This window comes from Microtus pennsylvanicus, chromosome 2 (assembly GCF_037038515.1).
Source record: "Microtus pennsylvanicus isolate mMicPen1 chromosome 2, mMicPen1.hap1, whole genome shotgun sequence".
Lineage (NCBI taxonomy): Eukaryota > Metazoa > Chordata > Mammalia > Rodentia > Cricetidae > Microtus > Microtus pennsylvanicus.
Window position 1 is genome coordinate 29,127,994 of NC_134580.1, and position 17,680 is coordinate 29,145,673.

The following is a 17,680-nucleotide window of genomic DNA, read 5'->3' on the forward strand; positions in this document are numbered from 1 at the left end:
CTCTTAATTAACCAGGCTGGTCAGATGGCTTCTAGTAAAGTGTTTACCATGACCTGACTCCACAGCTGGCCTCTCACTCTGATCCACACATGCACACATAAATAATTGGAATAAAAATGTCATACGAAATAATAATTTTCATGCCCCCCTTCCAAAAAAAGAAAAGAAAAGAAAAGAAAAGAAAAGGAGCAAGGGATATAGCTCAGTGGCAGGGTGCTAGCGTGCACAGTCCTTCAGTGTGAGCCACGATGCTGTAAGGAAGGAGAGGATGGGCAGGCACACAGATCACCAGGTACATAAATAATCACTTCATAATGAAACCAACAAATAGCAAATAATAGATTACATCCTCATGGACTTCATATATTATTGTTTAGATATAGGATATCAAGTAAACATTTTAGTTCTTTGAAGGAATAAAAAACAGTTGTAATTTAATAGATGATTAAATTGACAAGGCTTGTTTCAAAGGCAGCCAAATAAAATCTTTAAAAATGAAAACTGTAACTACTCTACTTGGCACTCACTGGATGAGTACAGTGTCAGCACAGCTGAAGAAGGAAGGTTTGGTGCAGAAGATCCGACTGAAGGACCTGCCAGGGCATCAGCAGGAGGAATATGGAACAGGCTGCAGGGGAAGACGACGAGGGTGCACACAGGGCATAACCCCATGGCTGCCATCCCAGCACTCAGAGACCAGCCTGAGCTAAATGAGTTCTTGTCTTTAAAATGGGTGGTGGTAGAATGTAAATGAATAAAAGCACTTAGAAAAAAATCTAGGGCTGAGAAAATGACTCTGTGTAAGAGCACTTGCTGTACAGCAAGCACCCATGTGACAACCTAACAAAGCCAGGGAGAGCTCCATGTAAGGGGATATCTACGGTCCCTCCCTGCTTTAAAAAGCCTCTGAATCTAATGGTTTGGTTCCTCCATATCTGTCTCTCCTGCGCATGCGTGCGTGCGGACACACACACAGATATACACACACACGTCCGATGCCTGTAACCCCAGTGCTGTGTGAGTCTCAAAGGAGTAAGGTAGAGAGCAATAGAGCAGGACACCCAATGTCCTGCTCTGCCACAGCGCACAGATGGGCGTGTGCACTGCCCCCGTCTTAACTCTGGCTTGGTTTTTTAGGATTTTGGTTTTTTTTTTTAGAGTAAATGTGATATATAAATTTGTCAGAATTTAAAATGTGTGCTCTTAGATGACTCAGATATAAGAGTATTTGTTGCTCTTGCAGAGGACCTGGTTCAATTTCTGGAACACACATGTTGGATCACAACTTCGTTCCAGAGGATCCATTGTCCTCATCAGGCACACATGTAGGGCACATTCATACATACATACAGGCAAACATCTATACATGTAAAAATAAGTCCTTAAAATACATGTTCTTCCAAAGACACATCTAAGAGAATGGAAAAGATCAGCTTTCAACTAAGAGAGAAAAACATATGATAGAAAAATTCTGAGAGCTATGAAGAACTTGTGTAACTGAGCCGGGCAGTGGTGGCGCACACCTTTAATCCCAGCACTCAGGAGACAGAGGCAGGTGGATCTCTGTGAGTTCAAGGCCGGCCTGATCTACAGAGTGAGTTCCAGGACAGCCAGGATTACACAAAACAAAACAACAAAAGCCAAAACTGACACTAACTGAGTTGTGAATTTACTGATAATTTGTCAGGGTCCGGTGGCAGCCGGGACCATAAATTATTTCTCTGGACCGGCGTGGAGGCGCGGAATAAAGACACAACTCACATGGCTTTATCCAGAGGGAGATTCTCAGTGGTCCCTTGTGAAATCCCGAGTTTACATCCTAAAAATTCCCCTCATTTATTCTCCAAACAGCCTTTATACCCAAATGTAAACTGAGGGGGAGATACATTAGCATTCTGTTTCCTAGGTAACCAGGTGAATGGCTCTTGTCGCATCTACCTCTTTGACCACACCTTTCTATGCCCATTTTGTCATGTCTCCCTGGTCTTCCTGCTCGGGATGCTAGCTCTGTCACGTAGGCTGAATTAGCACCTCTTTTCAGGCATCCTCCAAATTACAAAGAGAGCAAAACAACATCCTGATCCTTTGTTAGGGTAGCAACAGCCAGTCTGGAAGGCTACGTGACCACCTCAGGTGTGGCCTATGGCTTGAGAGCCTGGCTGCCATACCATAAGAAATATGGGCCTACAATATGAAAATATGCCTTATCAAAGTAGGCATGCAGGAGAGGCAGAGCGGCGGCTGCGCCAGACGCGGCGGAGCGGCGGCGCCAGACGCGGCTGAGCGACACCGCATTCAGGAAGAGGCTTTGGGAGACCAGCGCGGCAGCAGACGCAAGCGGCAGGGTCAGGCATGCAATAAGGAGAGCAGATCGCCCTACTACAATCAAATCAAAGAGGTAGGCCTTTGGTTGGCCAGGTCACTGGCAAACGGGGAGCCTGGTCCTGTCCTGAAGACCCTTCGGAGGGGTGAGAGGGTTCTTGGCCGGCAGCAGGAACCAGGAAACAGAGCGAGGGTATTTTGTAAGCGGAGCCCTGGGCCAGCAGGGAAACCTGATCCGGTTTTTATAAGACCCATTAGATAGGATTAATAGGAGGAGATGGGCAGACGCCAAGGCAAGAACTCACCCAATAATCTGAAAAACAACATGAAAACACCAGAACCCAAGGATCTTACAACAGAAGTATTTGAACAACTTAACACAGAAGAAGTGGAAAAAATTGACTTTATGAACGCAATAGAGTCCCTTAAACAACATGTAAAAAATGCCCTTATAGAAATGGATGAGAAGTATAGCAAAAAGTTTGAAGAAATGAGTAAATATGTACATGATACCCTGGGAAACCAAGATAAAACGATCAAACAGGTAATGGAAACAGTTCAAGAATTGAAAACTGAAATGAAGGCAAGGAAGAAAATACAAACTGAGGACCAGCCGGATATGGAAAACCTAGGTCAACGAGCAGAGTCTACAGAAACAAGCATAATCAATAGAATACAAGAGATAGAAGAAAGAATCTCAGATGCTGAGGACACCATAGAGAAAATAAACGAACAGATCAAAGAAAACAGCAAAGCCAACAAATTCTCAACACAAAACGTTCAGGAAATATGGGACACAATAAAAAAACCAAACTTAAGAATAATAGGAATAGAAGAAGGAGAAGAGTCATAGCTCAAAGGCCCAGAAAATATATTCAACAAAGTAGGCATGCAGATGGCCAGGGCTAGGAGAAGATATCAACATAACTGCTACCACAATGAGAAGTCACCACCCGTCTGCTAAAATGATCTCAACCACGTCTTAGCACAGATCTGGAGAGACTGGGCCAGCCGCACATTGCTAAGCCACGGTGGCAGGGGGGTGTAAAATGGTGGAAAGATGTAAGTGAAATAAGAGTCTCCCAGGCTAGAGTGACACTTCCTATGTAGACCAAACTGGCTTCAAATTCACCATGATCCCCCTGCCCCAGCTTCTCGAGTACTGGGATTACAAATTCACCATGATCCCCCTGCCCCAGCTTCTCAAGTACTGGGATTACAGAAGTGTACTATCACATCAAGTTTCGGCAGTTTCTTCCAAATCTGAACATGTGCCTATCATGTTGAGCACATTACTGTATGAGCCACTCTTGGCATCTATCAGAGGAGAAACTGCCACAGTAATCAATTCTCATCACAGCATCAGCAAACCACAATGGAAACAGTGCAAACACCAGCAAGGAGCTGCTAAGTGCTGTCAACAATGAAGCCACAGGTTAGTCATATATACTAAAGCAGGCTCTAAGTCCATTGGCATTGTATGGGCTCTAGCCCAGTTGGTGGAATGTTTGCCAGCTTGCACAAAGTCCTGTATTCAAACGCCAGCCCTAAATAAAGTGTGTGAAGTTGCAGGCCTGTGGTCCTGATGCTGGGGAGGTAGAACCACGAGGATCAGAAGGTCAAGACCGTCCTTGGCTGCATACAAGACCAGACTGGAATATGAGATCCCTTCTCAAAGAATGGAACAAAGGAAAACCAGGCCTTTGCAGGTCCTTTCCTCTGCTCATTAACCCCCAGCCTTATGGACCATCTCTTAATGAGCTGATTTAGCAGGCACGGAAATTTCTTGCATCCCTCCCGCCACCTGAATTTTACCTAATCTGTTATGATTTTCCTCTTAAATGCTAATAAAATTCTCCTTGCTCATGCTTTTGATGAAATAAAAAACGAGTGCTGGAGAGATGGCTCAGTGTTTAAGATCACTGGCTGTCCTTCCAGAGGACCTGGATTTGGTTCCCAGTGTCCACATGGTGGCCCACAACGGTAACTATAATTCTCTTCTGGCCTCCTTAGGTAGTGCATACACATGGTATACATATATACATGCAAACAAAAATCCATACACATAAAAATAGAATCTTTTGAATCAACAGAGTTTAATGAAATGACCAGGTTTAAGATATATATATACATCCAAAAATATGTTTCAGTACTAGAATGAAGAGAATTCAATTTTAAAACTTGGGAGCTGGGCATGTATCCCAGTGAGAGGGCCTGTCCTTAGCATAAGTCAGGCCTGGCCTAGCTCCCTAGCGCTACAAAAAACAAATGTAAGCAAAAGTGAATTCAATGACACACATGGATTGATAGCAAAGTGTTGGAAAATAAACACCAGAGAGGAACGGAAGCAATCGGAGTCCTGCTGCATTGCCGCTGGGACTAGAAAATGGGGAGGTTGCTTTGGAATACAGTTTGGGAGTTCCTCAAAAAGTGATCCAACTTCAAGATGTACCCTAAAAATGAATGTGCACGCCCACACAAGAACCTGTCGGTAAACATAGTGATTTCAGAATAGCAGGAAGATGGGAGACACCACAGAGGCTCACCAGCTCATGACTGAGTAAACCAAACACAGGACAGTCATTGATTTTATTTTGATTTTGAGATAGTCTCACAATATAGTCTGTAAATCAGGCTGGCCTTGAACTCAGATCTGCCTGCCTCTGCCTCCCAAATGCTGGGATTAAAGTATGGTATTTACTTTTTTTAAACGACATGCACCACCATGCCCAACTTTTGGTTATTTTTATTTTGTTTGGAGACTATGTCTCTCTACATAGCCCTAGCGTTCAGGAACCTACCATGCAGACCAGGTTGGCTTGGAACTTACAGAGGTCTGCCTTCTAAGTACCAGGATTAAAGTATGTACCACTGTGCCCAGCATTTATTTGTTTTATTATTTTAATAATGTGTGTGGGGGGGGGTGTGCATGCGTTAGCACTGCCCCAGGAGAACAAAAGAAAGTCTCAAATCCCCTGGGGCTGGCGTTACAGGAGATTGGGAGCCACCTAATATGGGTGTGGGAATCAAACTTGGGGCCTCTGCCAGAGCAGTAAGTGCTCTTAACCCTGAGCCATCTCTCTAAACTTCTTATTTTTTTAGTAATGTAAAGTTATTAAACTACACAAAATGAAGGCGTAAGTCACAAACAATGCCACACCAATTTGGGATTATGATTAATAGGGTGATATTTATTTAAAGGGGAAAAAACTTACAGATCACTGTCCCAGGCAACAACCCTCTACGCGACCAGGAGTCTAGTCGGTGGTGGAGCAGGAAGTGAAGAGAGAGAGGAGAGGGAAGTGGCCGCTTTTTTAAAGGGAGAGAGACCACGCCCCAAGGGGCTGGTATCTCAGCGGCGATAGGCTGGAGGAGTGGGAGGACCTCCCGCAACACCTCCCCCTTCTGTTTAAATAAGAGAGTTCTAAACCTACTATGAAATTATATACAATAAGTACAAATATCCTATTCTAACTAGCTTAGGTCTTGTATAATAAATAACTTGGCCAAGTCATGAGAGAAAGTAACTACATTTATATAGTCTTCAACCCCATCAAAGATCTGAGAAGGGAAATAATGTTACCTGGGTAATTAGGAAGTTCAGTAAAACAACTTCCAAAACATGCAACAAATCACAGAGACAACTAGCTACCTGGGCAATCACCCAAAGTCACATTAGCAGCGTTGAAGCAACCAACTTTGCCTAAGGCCTAACATAACTGACACACCATTTTCAAAGGCAAGCAACTTTCAAAACTATCTTACCCTGTCTTGGCAGGATAAGACAGCCCTGTTTTATCCATTGATGCATGCTCTGTATCTTTGTCAGTGGTTGGGGTATGGGCATTTCTTTGCCCCAAGGCCAGTTCTGCCAAAAAGAAATGCTCCAGGTGGAGTGTCTTTGGTGCTCAACATTCTCTCGGGAATAGAGTGGTGTTGCCAGGAGCAATTGTGTCTCACTACCACAAAACTCTGAGTTAGATTAAAGGCCATTTTCTACAGCTCTTTGAAGAAGTTGAAGATTATCTATCTATACTGAGTATAATCTCTATATATCTAAAGAACCTGATTAGTCTAATTATAAATGACAAACTTAGATGACTATTAGTCTATATAATTCTCAATATCTATCTAACTTAAAGACTAAGACAATAAACGACTGTGAAACAAATGAGGACAATGACCTCCAAATATAAACAATGTACAAATATACATTGCAGTAGGTAAATATATATCAATACACAAACATTATATAAGTATCTTAATCAGAGGTAGAAATGTACACTGCAATATGGTAAATATATACAATATATATATCAATACAATATATGTCAATACATAAAAAATGTTTTAAACAGAGGTAGAAACATGAATGCATACAATAGTCAATACAATTTAACTTTGTATCAATATACAAGAATCTATATCAATATATTTGTCTAACAACAGTAACTCACAATTACAAATCTATTATCCCATCATCCCTCTTTTTTTTTTTCAAAATGATCCCTGAGCTTATAAAATTCCTCCCCCAACCCTCAATCGTATACTAATTATAATCAACCCCTAAATGATGTCCCTAAACCCAAGGGCAAACTTTACTGGGAGAGGGGACGTCGTCCTCTAAAATTACTTCCAGCTGTCATGGGGGCGACATTCTTTCTGGGGGATCCTGTGAAAGTAAAATGATGGTTAAATTTCAAGATCAATGTCTTTTAAAATTGCCAATAGTCTCTGAGTATTTTGTGCAGGTCTGGCCAAAATGTTGTATAAGATGTGCACCATTTCAGCTAACCAAGTTGGAACTGTCTTGTGCAGCTGGTACCCAAAGCAGGTCTTGTTGTAGCGCTATCAGTATCATGACGTCATATCAACCAGGTGGAGTTGTTGTTATGGGGCCCCATCTTCTTCCTGGATACTTCAAATGTCACTTCAGGAAAAACTCATTGTTCATTGTGAAAAACTTAAACATTAATCATATAGACATATATAGACATATATATATATTCACTGAAAGGCATGATAGATATGTTCAATGAAAAGTATGATAGATATGAAGAAAAGCAAAGATGTTTTCTAAACTCATATTTCTTTCTGTCCCATATCATGGCTCTTGACATGAGACAGAAACTCCAGAAACTCTGGGTTTTTCTCTTACTAACAGGCTTGGGATTGGAGAAGGACTGAGCCAGAGTCCAACTTCAAAACCAGCTTTATAAATTTAGAAATATGGTTTAATATTACTTACACAACCCTTTCGGTTTTCTTGATATTTCCTATTGGGCAGGTATTTTTCCATCTGTCAGTATCCAAATATCCAGGGTCCCTTGAATTTTTCAAAGATGAGTGTTTTCCTGTGGAGATAAGAACAGAACCCTGCCCCCATTCTATATGTTTTTCTTACCATTTGTATGAATATCATCATTGTAGATAAGTTGTCATTTCTCCTTTCCAAGAGGTTTCTCCTCTTCAAATCGAAACTTTATTAATTTTGATGGTATCCACAATTTTTCTTCTCCTGTGGAAACAAGAGCAAAACCCCTTCCCCAACGTAGCACATCTCCTGGCTTCCATTGAGAGGTCAGTACATCTTTGAAATAAATCGGTTGATTTAGTTCAGCAGACTTTTCCATTATCCAATGTCTCTCTGCTGCTGTTGTTCCTTTCTCATTAGCGTTAAGAAAATTCAAGGTTAATAAAGCATTATGTAATCTATTTCTGGGGGTATTTTCAGTCCCTTTCTGTTTGTTCAGCATATCCTTTATAGTACGATTTGATCTTTCTATAACTGCCTGACCTGTAGGATTGTTTGGTATACCTGTAATGTGTTTTATATTATAATAATCAAAAAAGCATTTCATTTTCTTAGATACATATGCTGGACCATTATCTGTCTTTATTTGTGCAGGTATACCCATGATGGCCATAACTTCCAATAAATGTGTGATTACTGAATCAGCCTTTTCTGAGCTCAGGGCAGTAGCCCATTGAAAACCTGAATACGTGTCTATGGTGTGGTGTACATATTTTAATTTACCAAATTCCATAAAGTGGAACACATCCATCTGCCAGATTTCATTTCTCTTAGTACCCTTTGGGTTACTCCCTGCAGGCAACGGTGTTTGATTATAGAAAGAACAAGTAGGACATCTCTTTATAATGTCCTTAGCTTGTTGCCAAGTAATGGAAAATTCTTTCTTTAGGCCTTTACTATTGACATGATGCTTCTTATGAAATTCTGAGGCCTGCAACACACTTCCAATCAATAATTGATCAATCTCAGCATTGCCTTGGGCTAGAGGACCAGGCAGACCTGTATGGGACCGGATGTGTGTTATGTACATCGGACAAAGCCTGTTCCTGATTACGTCTTGTACCTGGATAAACAATGAAGTCAACTCTGTGTCATCTGGTATAAATTCAGCTGTCTCAATATGCAAGATAACTCTTTCTGCATATTGTGAATCTGTAACTATATTAAGAGGTTCTTTAAAATCCCTTAGCACCATAAGAATGGCATATAATTCTGCCTTCTGGACAGAATTATAAGGGCTTTGTTCCACCTTACTCAATTCATCTGACTTGTAACCTGCTTTCCCTGATTTATTTGCATCAGTATAGAAAGTACGGGCTCCAGTTATTGGAGCATCACGTACAATTCTAGGAAGAATCCAAGAAGTTCTTTTTATGAGGTTAAGTCTACCACTTTTGGGATAGTTGCTATTAATTTCTCCCAAAAAATTAGCACAAGCTCTTTGCCACGGTTCATTGTCTTCCCATAACTTTTTTATTTCTTCAGTAGTAAAAGGCACTATAATTTCTGCTGGGTCTATACCTGCTAGTTGACGAAGTCTCAGCTTACTTTTTATAATTAATTCAGAGACTTTTTCCACATAAGTTTTTAATTTTTTACTTGGTTTATTAGGTATAAATATCCACTCTAAAATAATATCTTCCCTCTGCATTAGAATCCCTGTAGGAGAAATTCTGGAAGGCAATATGACTAGGATGCAGCTAAGATTTGGGTTCACCCTATCCACATGTGCCTCCTGTAATTTTTCCTCAATCATTGTCAGTTCCTTTTCTGCTTCAGCTGTCAGTTCTCTTGGACTATTCAAATCTTTATCACCATCTAAGGTTTTGTTTAAATGAACTACTAGATCAGGTGTTATCCCAACAGCTGGTCGTAGACTGGAAATGTCTCCTAACAATCTTTGGAAGTCATTAAGAGTCTTTAAGCGGTCTCTCCTAATTTGTGCCTTTTGCGTTTTAATTTTCTCTAACCCTATTCTGTAACCTAGGTAATTAATAGAGTTTCCTCTTTGAATCTTTTCAGGGGCAATTTGTAATCCCCACCTAGGCAAGACTTTCTTTACTTCTTCAAACATCCTTTCTAAAGTATCTTTATTTGAATCAGATAACAAGATGTCATCCATGTAATGATAAATGATGGACTTGGGGAATTGTTTACGAATTATTTCCAATGGCTTACTTACAAAATATTGGCACAGTGTAGGACTATTGAGCATACCCTGTGGGAGGACAGTCCACTGATATCTCTTATTAGGCTGAGAATTATTATAAGTAGGCACTGTGAAGGCAAATTTTTCTCTATCCTTTTCTTGTAACGGTATAGTGAAAAAACAATCTTTCAAATCAATAACTATAAGAGGCCATCCTTTTGGTAACAGAGAAGGCAAAGGAATTCCAGACTGTAGTGGGCCCATAGGTTGAATTACTTTGTTGACAGCTCTTAGATCTGTCACCATTCTCCATTTACCAGATTTCTTTTTTACAACAAACACAGGAGAATTCCAAGGGCTGGTTGATTCTTCAATATGGTGAGCATCTAGTTGCTCTTGCACCAGCTGTTCCAATGCCTGTAGTTTATCTTCAGCTAGAGGCCACTGCCGCTCCTATTACTACAAATGGCGCCCAACGTGATGGACTAAACGCACTTAAAAAAACCTGAGAAGGCTTAAAAATAAGGGAGAGAGAGTTTAACATAGATTTTTGCTGTTTGTTGGTGGCGTGCTGTAGAGAGATTTCCTGATTCGGCAACAGCAGCAGAAAAAACGCTGTGTCATTTCAAAGTGTGGCTTCCTGGGGCTGTGCTGCCAGTGCAAACTCTGGCTTTATGGTTGTGTTCCCACTTGGGATCGGAAGGAGAGTGCTCTGAGACCTTGATGATGGCTCTCAGCGCTCCCCGCCTGCACCTGGGCAGATGGCCGAATCAGGCTTAGGCAGGCGGAAGAGCATGGCGGATTCCTGCCGCCATACAGAGACGTGTTTTTAGACTGCGCAGTGCTCTGCCTGTCAGATTTGGATGTTACTTGGATGAAAAGAATTTCTGTGCTGCACGCTCAGTCTCAGAATTAAAGTGCTGAGTGCCGCTCCTACCTGGTAGCCCCAAGAGGCTTCCTGACTCAGCTTCAGCTGCAAAACCTGCAGCTCATTAAGAGGTCCTGCCACAAAACACTTAAATGGTGTTGACGAAAAGCTGAACACATGCTTTTCGGTTTTCAGCCGTAGCGGGGAAAAAAGCTGCGCGTTTAAAAATGCCGGCTTCCTGGGCTGTCCTGCAAGGGCAAACTCTGACTGTTTGAGGCAGGAGGGCCGGCTACAGAGAGAGGACTTGAGTGTTGTCTGTTGTAGCTCGCTGGCTGGCAGGGACCTTGCAGCCAATACCTCAGCCATGAGGCTGGAAAGCTAAGGAATGGATTGGATCTAGCTGGCAAAGCCACGCCTTTAGTCCTACTGATATTGCTTGGTAAATTAAAGGCTCTTGTGGTCAGAAAAAGAGAGATATACAGTAATGAGAGATTCAAAGACAGAGAAAATTTCTGAATGGTTTAAAGTGTGTTAAAAATATGCAGACTAAAAGTTAAAATTCTTAAAGTAAACCTCTGTGACTTCAAGGTGTGGTAGCACACGCCTTTAATCCCAGTGCCTAGAAGGCAGAGACAAACAGATCTCAGTGAGTTCAAGGTGTAGTAGCAAACAACTTTAATCCCAATGCCTGGGAGGCAGAGACAGGCGGATCTCTGAGAGTTCAAAGACAGCCTGGTCTACAGGGTTATTCCAGGTCAGAGATGTACGCTCAAAAAGCAAAAAGTTAACATAGGAATGTCACATCTTAGATTCTTAAGCGCCTAGTGATTTAAAGGCGCAAATCAAAAGTGCTCCTGGATAGTAAAAAATTGTAGATTCACAATAGGACAGATTCAGACCACTAAATGAGTCACACTGTTGGATGAATGTACGTTGGCTTGGGAGAGAAAAGAAAAAGAATATAGAGAATAAAGTTAATGGTTTAAAAAGAAAAAAGTAAAAGTAAAGTCTTTAAAGAGACAGAGTACAGATAGTTATAGATATAAATAAAAATAAGCCGCGTAAAGATGGAAAATTCACAGAGAGTCTGGATTATGTACATTGTGTTTTCTTTAAAATTTTTGACTGTGAAGGAGCTAAGTACAGAGAGACATTTCATTACATGGGCTGCCAAGCTAAACCAGAATGGATATAAGGGTATTACGATTTCAGAATTTGGGTCTAAGGATATGATGCTTTGGAGAGAGTCTTCTTTTGTTTTCACAGAGGATGAGACTCTATGGATTTCTTCTATTCTGATTTGGTATGATGGGCCACGTCCTCCTGAAGGGTTGCTGTGAATATCTTCAGAAAATTGCTCTGCTCAACTGCCAACTGAGATGAAACTAGCACACAGGTTATACCATGAAAGACCTAATTAACGACGCCCCCATTCAGCAGGAAGCAGTTTGGAGAGAAAAAACTGCGCCCATGTTCCCAAATATAGTTTATAAATGTTCTTTTACATTTAAAGGGGATATGATATAGACATGAATAATTTGCATTAGTATAGATTTTGCTTTATTGATAGAGATTTACGGTCAATTTTGTTATATGTATAAATGTTTCTGATGTAACTTTACTTGATAACTGTTTTGTTATATGTAATTTTGCTATGTTAAGGTTAAAGCCTTCTTTTTTTTGTTTAAACAGAAAAAAGGGGAAGTGATGTGGGAGTGTCATATCAATCTGTTGATTTCATTGGCTCTAAGCAATAAAGAAACTGCTAGGCCCATTGGATAGGCCCACCCTTAGGTGGGTGGAGTAAACAGAACAGAATGCCGGGAGGAAGAGGAAGTGAGGTCAGACTCCACAGCTCTCCTCTCCGGAGCAGACGCAGGAGAGACACGCCATGCTACCTGCTCCAGGGAAGACGCACGCTATGAAGCTCCGACCCAGGATGGACTTAGGCTAGAATCTTCCCGGTAAGCGCACCTAGGGGCGCTACACAGATGATTAGAAATGGGCTAAATTAATATGGGAGAGTTAGCCTAGAAGATGCTAGGTAGAAATGAGCCAAAGCAGTGTTTAAAAGAATACAATGTCTGTGTAATTATTTCGGGGCATAAGCCGAGCCGGGCAGGCGGCTGGGGTGTTTGGGGACGCAGCCCCGCCGCTCCCCCTATTACTACAACAAAGGGATAGAATCCTGGCACATAAATCAACATTATCCTAAATGAAATAAGCCAGACAGAAAATGCAGTGCAGTCTACAGCTCCACTTATATAGTGAAAGGCTTCAAATGGGCAAACCATAAACAAAGCAGACAAGGGAGCGATTATGAGCGCCCGGGGCATGAGGGAAAACAGACTTTGATTCGATAATGCAAAGATAACATTTAATGTGGCCGTTCAATCCGTTCCTTCATAAGGAGACCAGTGAGGCCTCATTAAACACTCGTAATTCAATTTTTCCCGTCTTGTTTTTTTTTTTTTTTTTTTTGAGACAGGGTTTCTCTGTAGCTTTTGGTTCCTGTCCTGGAACTAGCTCTTGTAGACCAGGCTGGCCTCGAACTCACAGAGATCCGCCTGCCTCTGCCTCCCGAGTGCTGGGATTAAAGGCGTGCGCCACCACCGCCCGGCTCCCGTCTTGTTTTTTAAGACAAATTCTCCTGTAGCCCAGGCGAGCCTAAAACTCACTAGCTGAGGATGGCCTTGAACTTATGATCCTGCTTCTCCCTCCTTTGTGCTGGAATCGCAGGCTTGTATCACCACCACTCATGGCTTATGCAGTGCTGGGGACCAAACCCAGGGCTCTGTGCGGGCTTGGCAAGCTCTCCACCGAGTGAGCTACACACCACTTAGTTTTTGAGTCTGCGTCTCACTCTGTGGCCCAGGCTAACCTTGACCCAGTAGCAATCTTCCTGCCTCCGTCCACACGTGTGAGTCACCACCCTTGGACTACACGTGGACATCTGAATCACTGTAAAAGTGCCTGCAATTATTAAGACATAAAGAGTTCTGCTCATTCTTCTGCTGACAGGCAATGGTACAAACATCCTACAAGAAGCGAAAGTGCACTTCATTTCTCGAGAGGTCTGTAATTCTGAGAGGAGCTACGGAGGAGTGATCCCTAGCACCTCGTTCTGTGCAGGTCACGAGAATGGGACCTTTGACACATGCAGGGTAAGACCAGATACCCTCTGAGGGCTCTTCTAAAGCCAGGGGGACCTGAACAGAGCTCTTAACTATTAGGCTAATGGAAAAATTCCTCTCTTTTCTCCCTCCTCCAACAATCCAAACCTTGGATGGGATTTACTGGTTCTTATTCCTATCGGGCTCAAGTGCAGGCCACACCCCCTTGACTCCACCCTCCTCCTGCTCCTCTTCTCCCTGGTTTAAACTCTTGTCTTATTTTATGTGTTTCAGTGCCTTGCCTGAAGTTTTCTGTTTGTGTTTGTAGTGCCTAGTGCCTGAAGAGGCCAGAAGATAGCATCAGATTCCCTGGAACTGGAGTTACAGACAGTTGTGAGCTGCCATAGGGGTGCTGGGAATTGAACCCTGCTCCTCTGTAAGAGCAGCCAGTGCTCTTAACCACTGAGCCTCCTCTCCCAGCCTTCTTTTTCTTGCTTTTTTATTGTCACCCAGAAAGCACCCACACGCCCATTTACATTATATAAGTGGGTGGGTTTTAGAGGTGAGCATCCCCTCAGGTCCAGCTCTAGGACTTTCCCTGTCACTGAAGAAACCTTCCCCATTAAGAACCTTGTGTCAGGGCCGGGCAGTGGTGGCGCACACCTTTAATCCCAGCACTCGGGAGGCAGAGGCAGGCGGATCTCTGTGAGTTCGAGGCCAGCCTGGTCTACAAGAGCTAGTTCCAGGACAGGCTCCAAAGCAACAGAGAAACCCTGTCTCGAAAAAAAAAAAAAAAAGAACCTTGTGTCAGGGCTGGAGACACAGCTCAGCAAAGTGCTTGCTGTGAAAGCAGAAGGATGTGAGGTCAGGGCCTCGGAACCCACAAAAATAGCCTGACATGTTACAGGTGTGTAAACCCAATGCTCCTTCAAGGAGATGGGAAACAGACAAGGGAGTACCCAGAAGCCTGCAGGCCTTGTAGACAGTAGTACAACAAGAGACCCTGCCTCAGGCCAGGGGGAGGGAAGACTGAGCTGAGGTTGCCCTCTGACATCTACACACTTGCAATGATATTTGAAGAACACACCTGACATTGACCTCTGACCTCCATACAGGTCTGGTCATTGTTATTTTACACTGGGGATGTTAGACCCTGTTCTACCCCTGATCTATATTTCTCGTTTGTTGTTACTGTCTTGATTTTTTAAAGGAGGATCCCACTGTGTAGCTTTGGCTGGCCTAGAACTCATACAGATCTGTCTGCTTCTGCCTTCTGAGTGCTGGGATTAGAGGCGTGCAGCCCCTACACCTAGCTATTTGTCTGTGTTTGTGAAGGATATTATTTGAAGCATAAGTTTCCAATTTTTACAAAATCTGATTTCCTTCTTACCTTTTCTTTTCCAACCTTTTTTCTTTTCGTCTTGGAAACTGAACCTCTCAAGTGCTGAGGGCACGCTGTGCCCTGAGAGGCATGTGGTTGGCTTCTTATGCTCGTTACTGCTGCCAGAGCCACCAGCCCCGGACATGCACAGCGATGTTCTGCTCTCACATGCTCTTATCCGGTCCTAATTCAGTCATCTCAGCTTCGTGTTTCCTCTGTTCTTTTCCTAAAAAATCTCTGTGAATGAAACAATGAAACATTTGGTTTAAATGAATTGCATTCCCTAACAAATCATCAAAAACAATGATTTCAATAATCATTCAATGCCTGCCAATATAAAGAACTGTCAACACTCAAAACCAGGCCTTCCCCTGTAGGCGCTGGAATACTGACCTCCGCATCCTCCCTGCTTTGAGGACTAGCAGTTACCACAGGCACTTTTGGGTCCTCTGGTGGTTTTGTCTAAACACTGAAGGTCTGGTTGGTCACAGCAGCACTGACTCCCATCTTGCAGTAGCCAATCTCAGCTCTTGAGGACATGCCATCCCTGTGGACAATAGTGTGTGCTTCTTAGGTAGCTAACGGCACACACGTGTCTCACTTTTGAAAAGGGGCCTTTCCCACACAATGGTAAAGAAAGCAAAAATTCTAAAAACTCTTTTTTCAGTCTTTTGTATACTTTCTAAATTATATTTCTCCTGAGAACTATGCTTTAAAATCCAAACAATTTCATCCTAACCATGCGGATGACTTGATCTCCAGTGAGGCACCCCTCTCGTGTAAGTTGAACATTAGACTGAAAGTGTCCCGGTTCCCCGGAGCATTGTGTTAATATGTGAGGGCACCTTAGAAATGTGTGTGGTTGGGGCTGTCTCAGCAAAGCACCGGCTCCCTGCCCTTCATTCTTGTGTGAAGTGTAGCGAGCTGCTGCCAGAAAGAGAACCAGAAACCCAGAAACCCCATGCTATCCTGGAGTGTAACGAGCAGGATATTCACAGAAACAGGTGTGGTGTAACTGAGTTGCATAAGAAATGACAAAAGCACCTTGGATTTCTACAGGGTGACAGTGGTGGCCCACTCATGTGCTATTTACCGGAATACAGGAGATACTTTGTGATGGGCATCACCAGTTACGGCCATGGCTGTGGCCGGAGACGTTTCCCCGGTGTCTACAGTGGCCCTGCCTTCTTCCAGCCGTGGCTCACGGAGCATTTCTCACGGGGCAGTACTATGCGAGTGTTCCATGCAGACGTGGGGCTGGGCCAGATCCTCGTGGCTTTAGGCCCTGTCATCCTTCTAGGAGTGACATAAAGAGACACTGTAGACTGTCAGACTGTCCCTGCTGTGTTCTACACAGCTCACTGTAGTGTTCTCACGTCAGCATTGTTTCTTGAACAATGTCATAAAGGACTGTGACAGATACACAGTTGTGACTTTTGGCCTCCTTAGAGCCTGATTGTTTTGTTGTTTAATCGTAATTCTGTATTTGGAATACTCTCTTAGAGTTTGTATAAATTGTTCGGTTCACTCTGTACTTTATGTGTATAAATGCCAATAAACAGTTCATAACACAGCTGAAAAATCTTTTGTTAAACTCATCAAAACACATTTTAAGTTAAATTTTATTTGACTTCCTTTTCAGTTTGGGTGTGGTGGCAGAGAGTTCATGGCGGTCACTTGGCTCTGCTGTTTCTGGGCCTGGGCTGAGGCAGTGATGATGGGAGACAGGTTAAGCCAAGTAACTCGCTCATGACAGCCAGAAGCAGACGGGCTAAGGCTATGTAGTCATGAGGCGCAGACATCTTAAAATCATTTCTGTATGTATTTTGAGATGAGGCTTCACTATGTAGCCCAGGCTAGCCTCAAGTTTGAGATTCTCCTGCCTCAGCCTCCTGAGTACAAGGATTATAGGTGTGAGCCACTGTGTGTAGCTAAGTATTTGTAAAGTACATAACAATAGAAAGAAAAACTTCTATAGTCCTAAGATGGCTACCACGAAATCCTATCTTTTCATTTAATTTTTTATGCCAGCTATTCTGAAAGCTTCCATATATACAATAGGTATAAAAAATAGTACCACAATTATCCATCCATACTTTATTCCCTCATTCTAACATCATGTTCTTAGACTCTCCTTCTACATGCACATGCGCCCATATGCACGCACGCGCGCGCGCACACACACACACACACACACACACACACACACACACCTGTAAATAAGCTATTAAACAAATAGCACTTCCCAAACTTGGGAAGAAAAATGGCTGTCCAGTTCATGAAGCCCATAGGTCCCCAAAAAGTTGAACCCAAAGGACACCAAGACATATTATAATTTGTCTAAAGTCAAAGAAAAAGTTCCAAGAACTACAAGGGGAAAAAGTCTCTGTTCAACTATCAGCATGTTCCTCAGCAGCCATCTTGAAGGGAAGGAAAGAATGGAGCGTTTTAAAAATCTTGAAAAAAGAAAACTAAGCCATAACAGCAGCAGAAACACAAGATCCCTAGACCCTGCAAAGCTGAGCTTTAGAAC

The 17,680-nt window shown here is 42.7% G+C and overlaps 1 protein-coding gene across 1 annotated transcript in view; it reads left to right on the forward strand.

The window, feature by feature from the left end:
- The window catches only part of Tmprss12 (transmembrane serine protease 12), a 30,099-nt gene extending 13,518 nt beyond the window's left edge, over positions 1-16,581 (forward strand). The window contains exons 4-5 of the mRNA XM_075963563.1: positions 13,675-13,817; positions 16,207-16,581. Coding sequence (XP_075819678.1) covers positions 13,675-13,817; positions 16,207-16,458 — 395 coding nt within the window. The 3' untranslated portion in view covers positions 16,459-16,581. The remainder of the gene's footprint in view (positions 1-13,674; positions 13,818-16,206) is intronic.
- Positions 16,582-17,680: the final 1,099 nt, after the last annotated feature.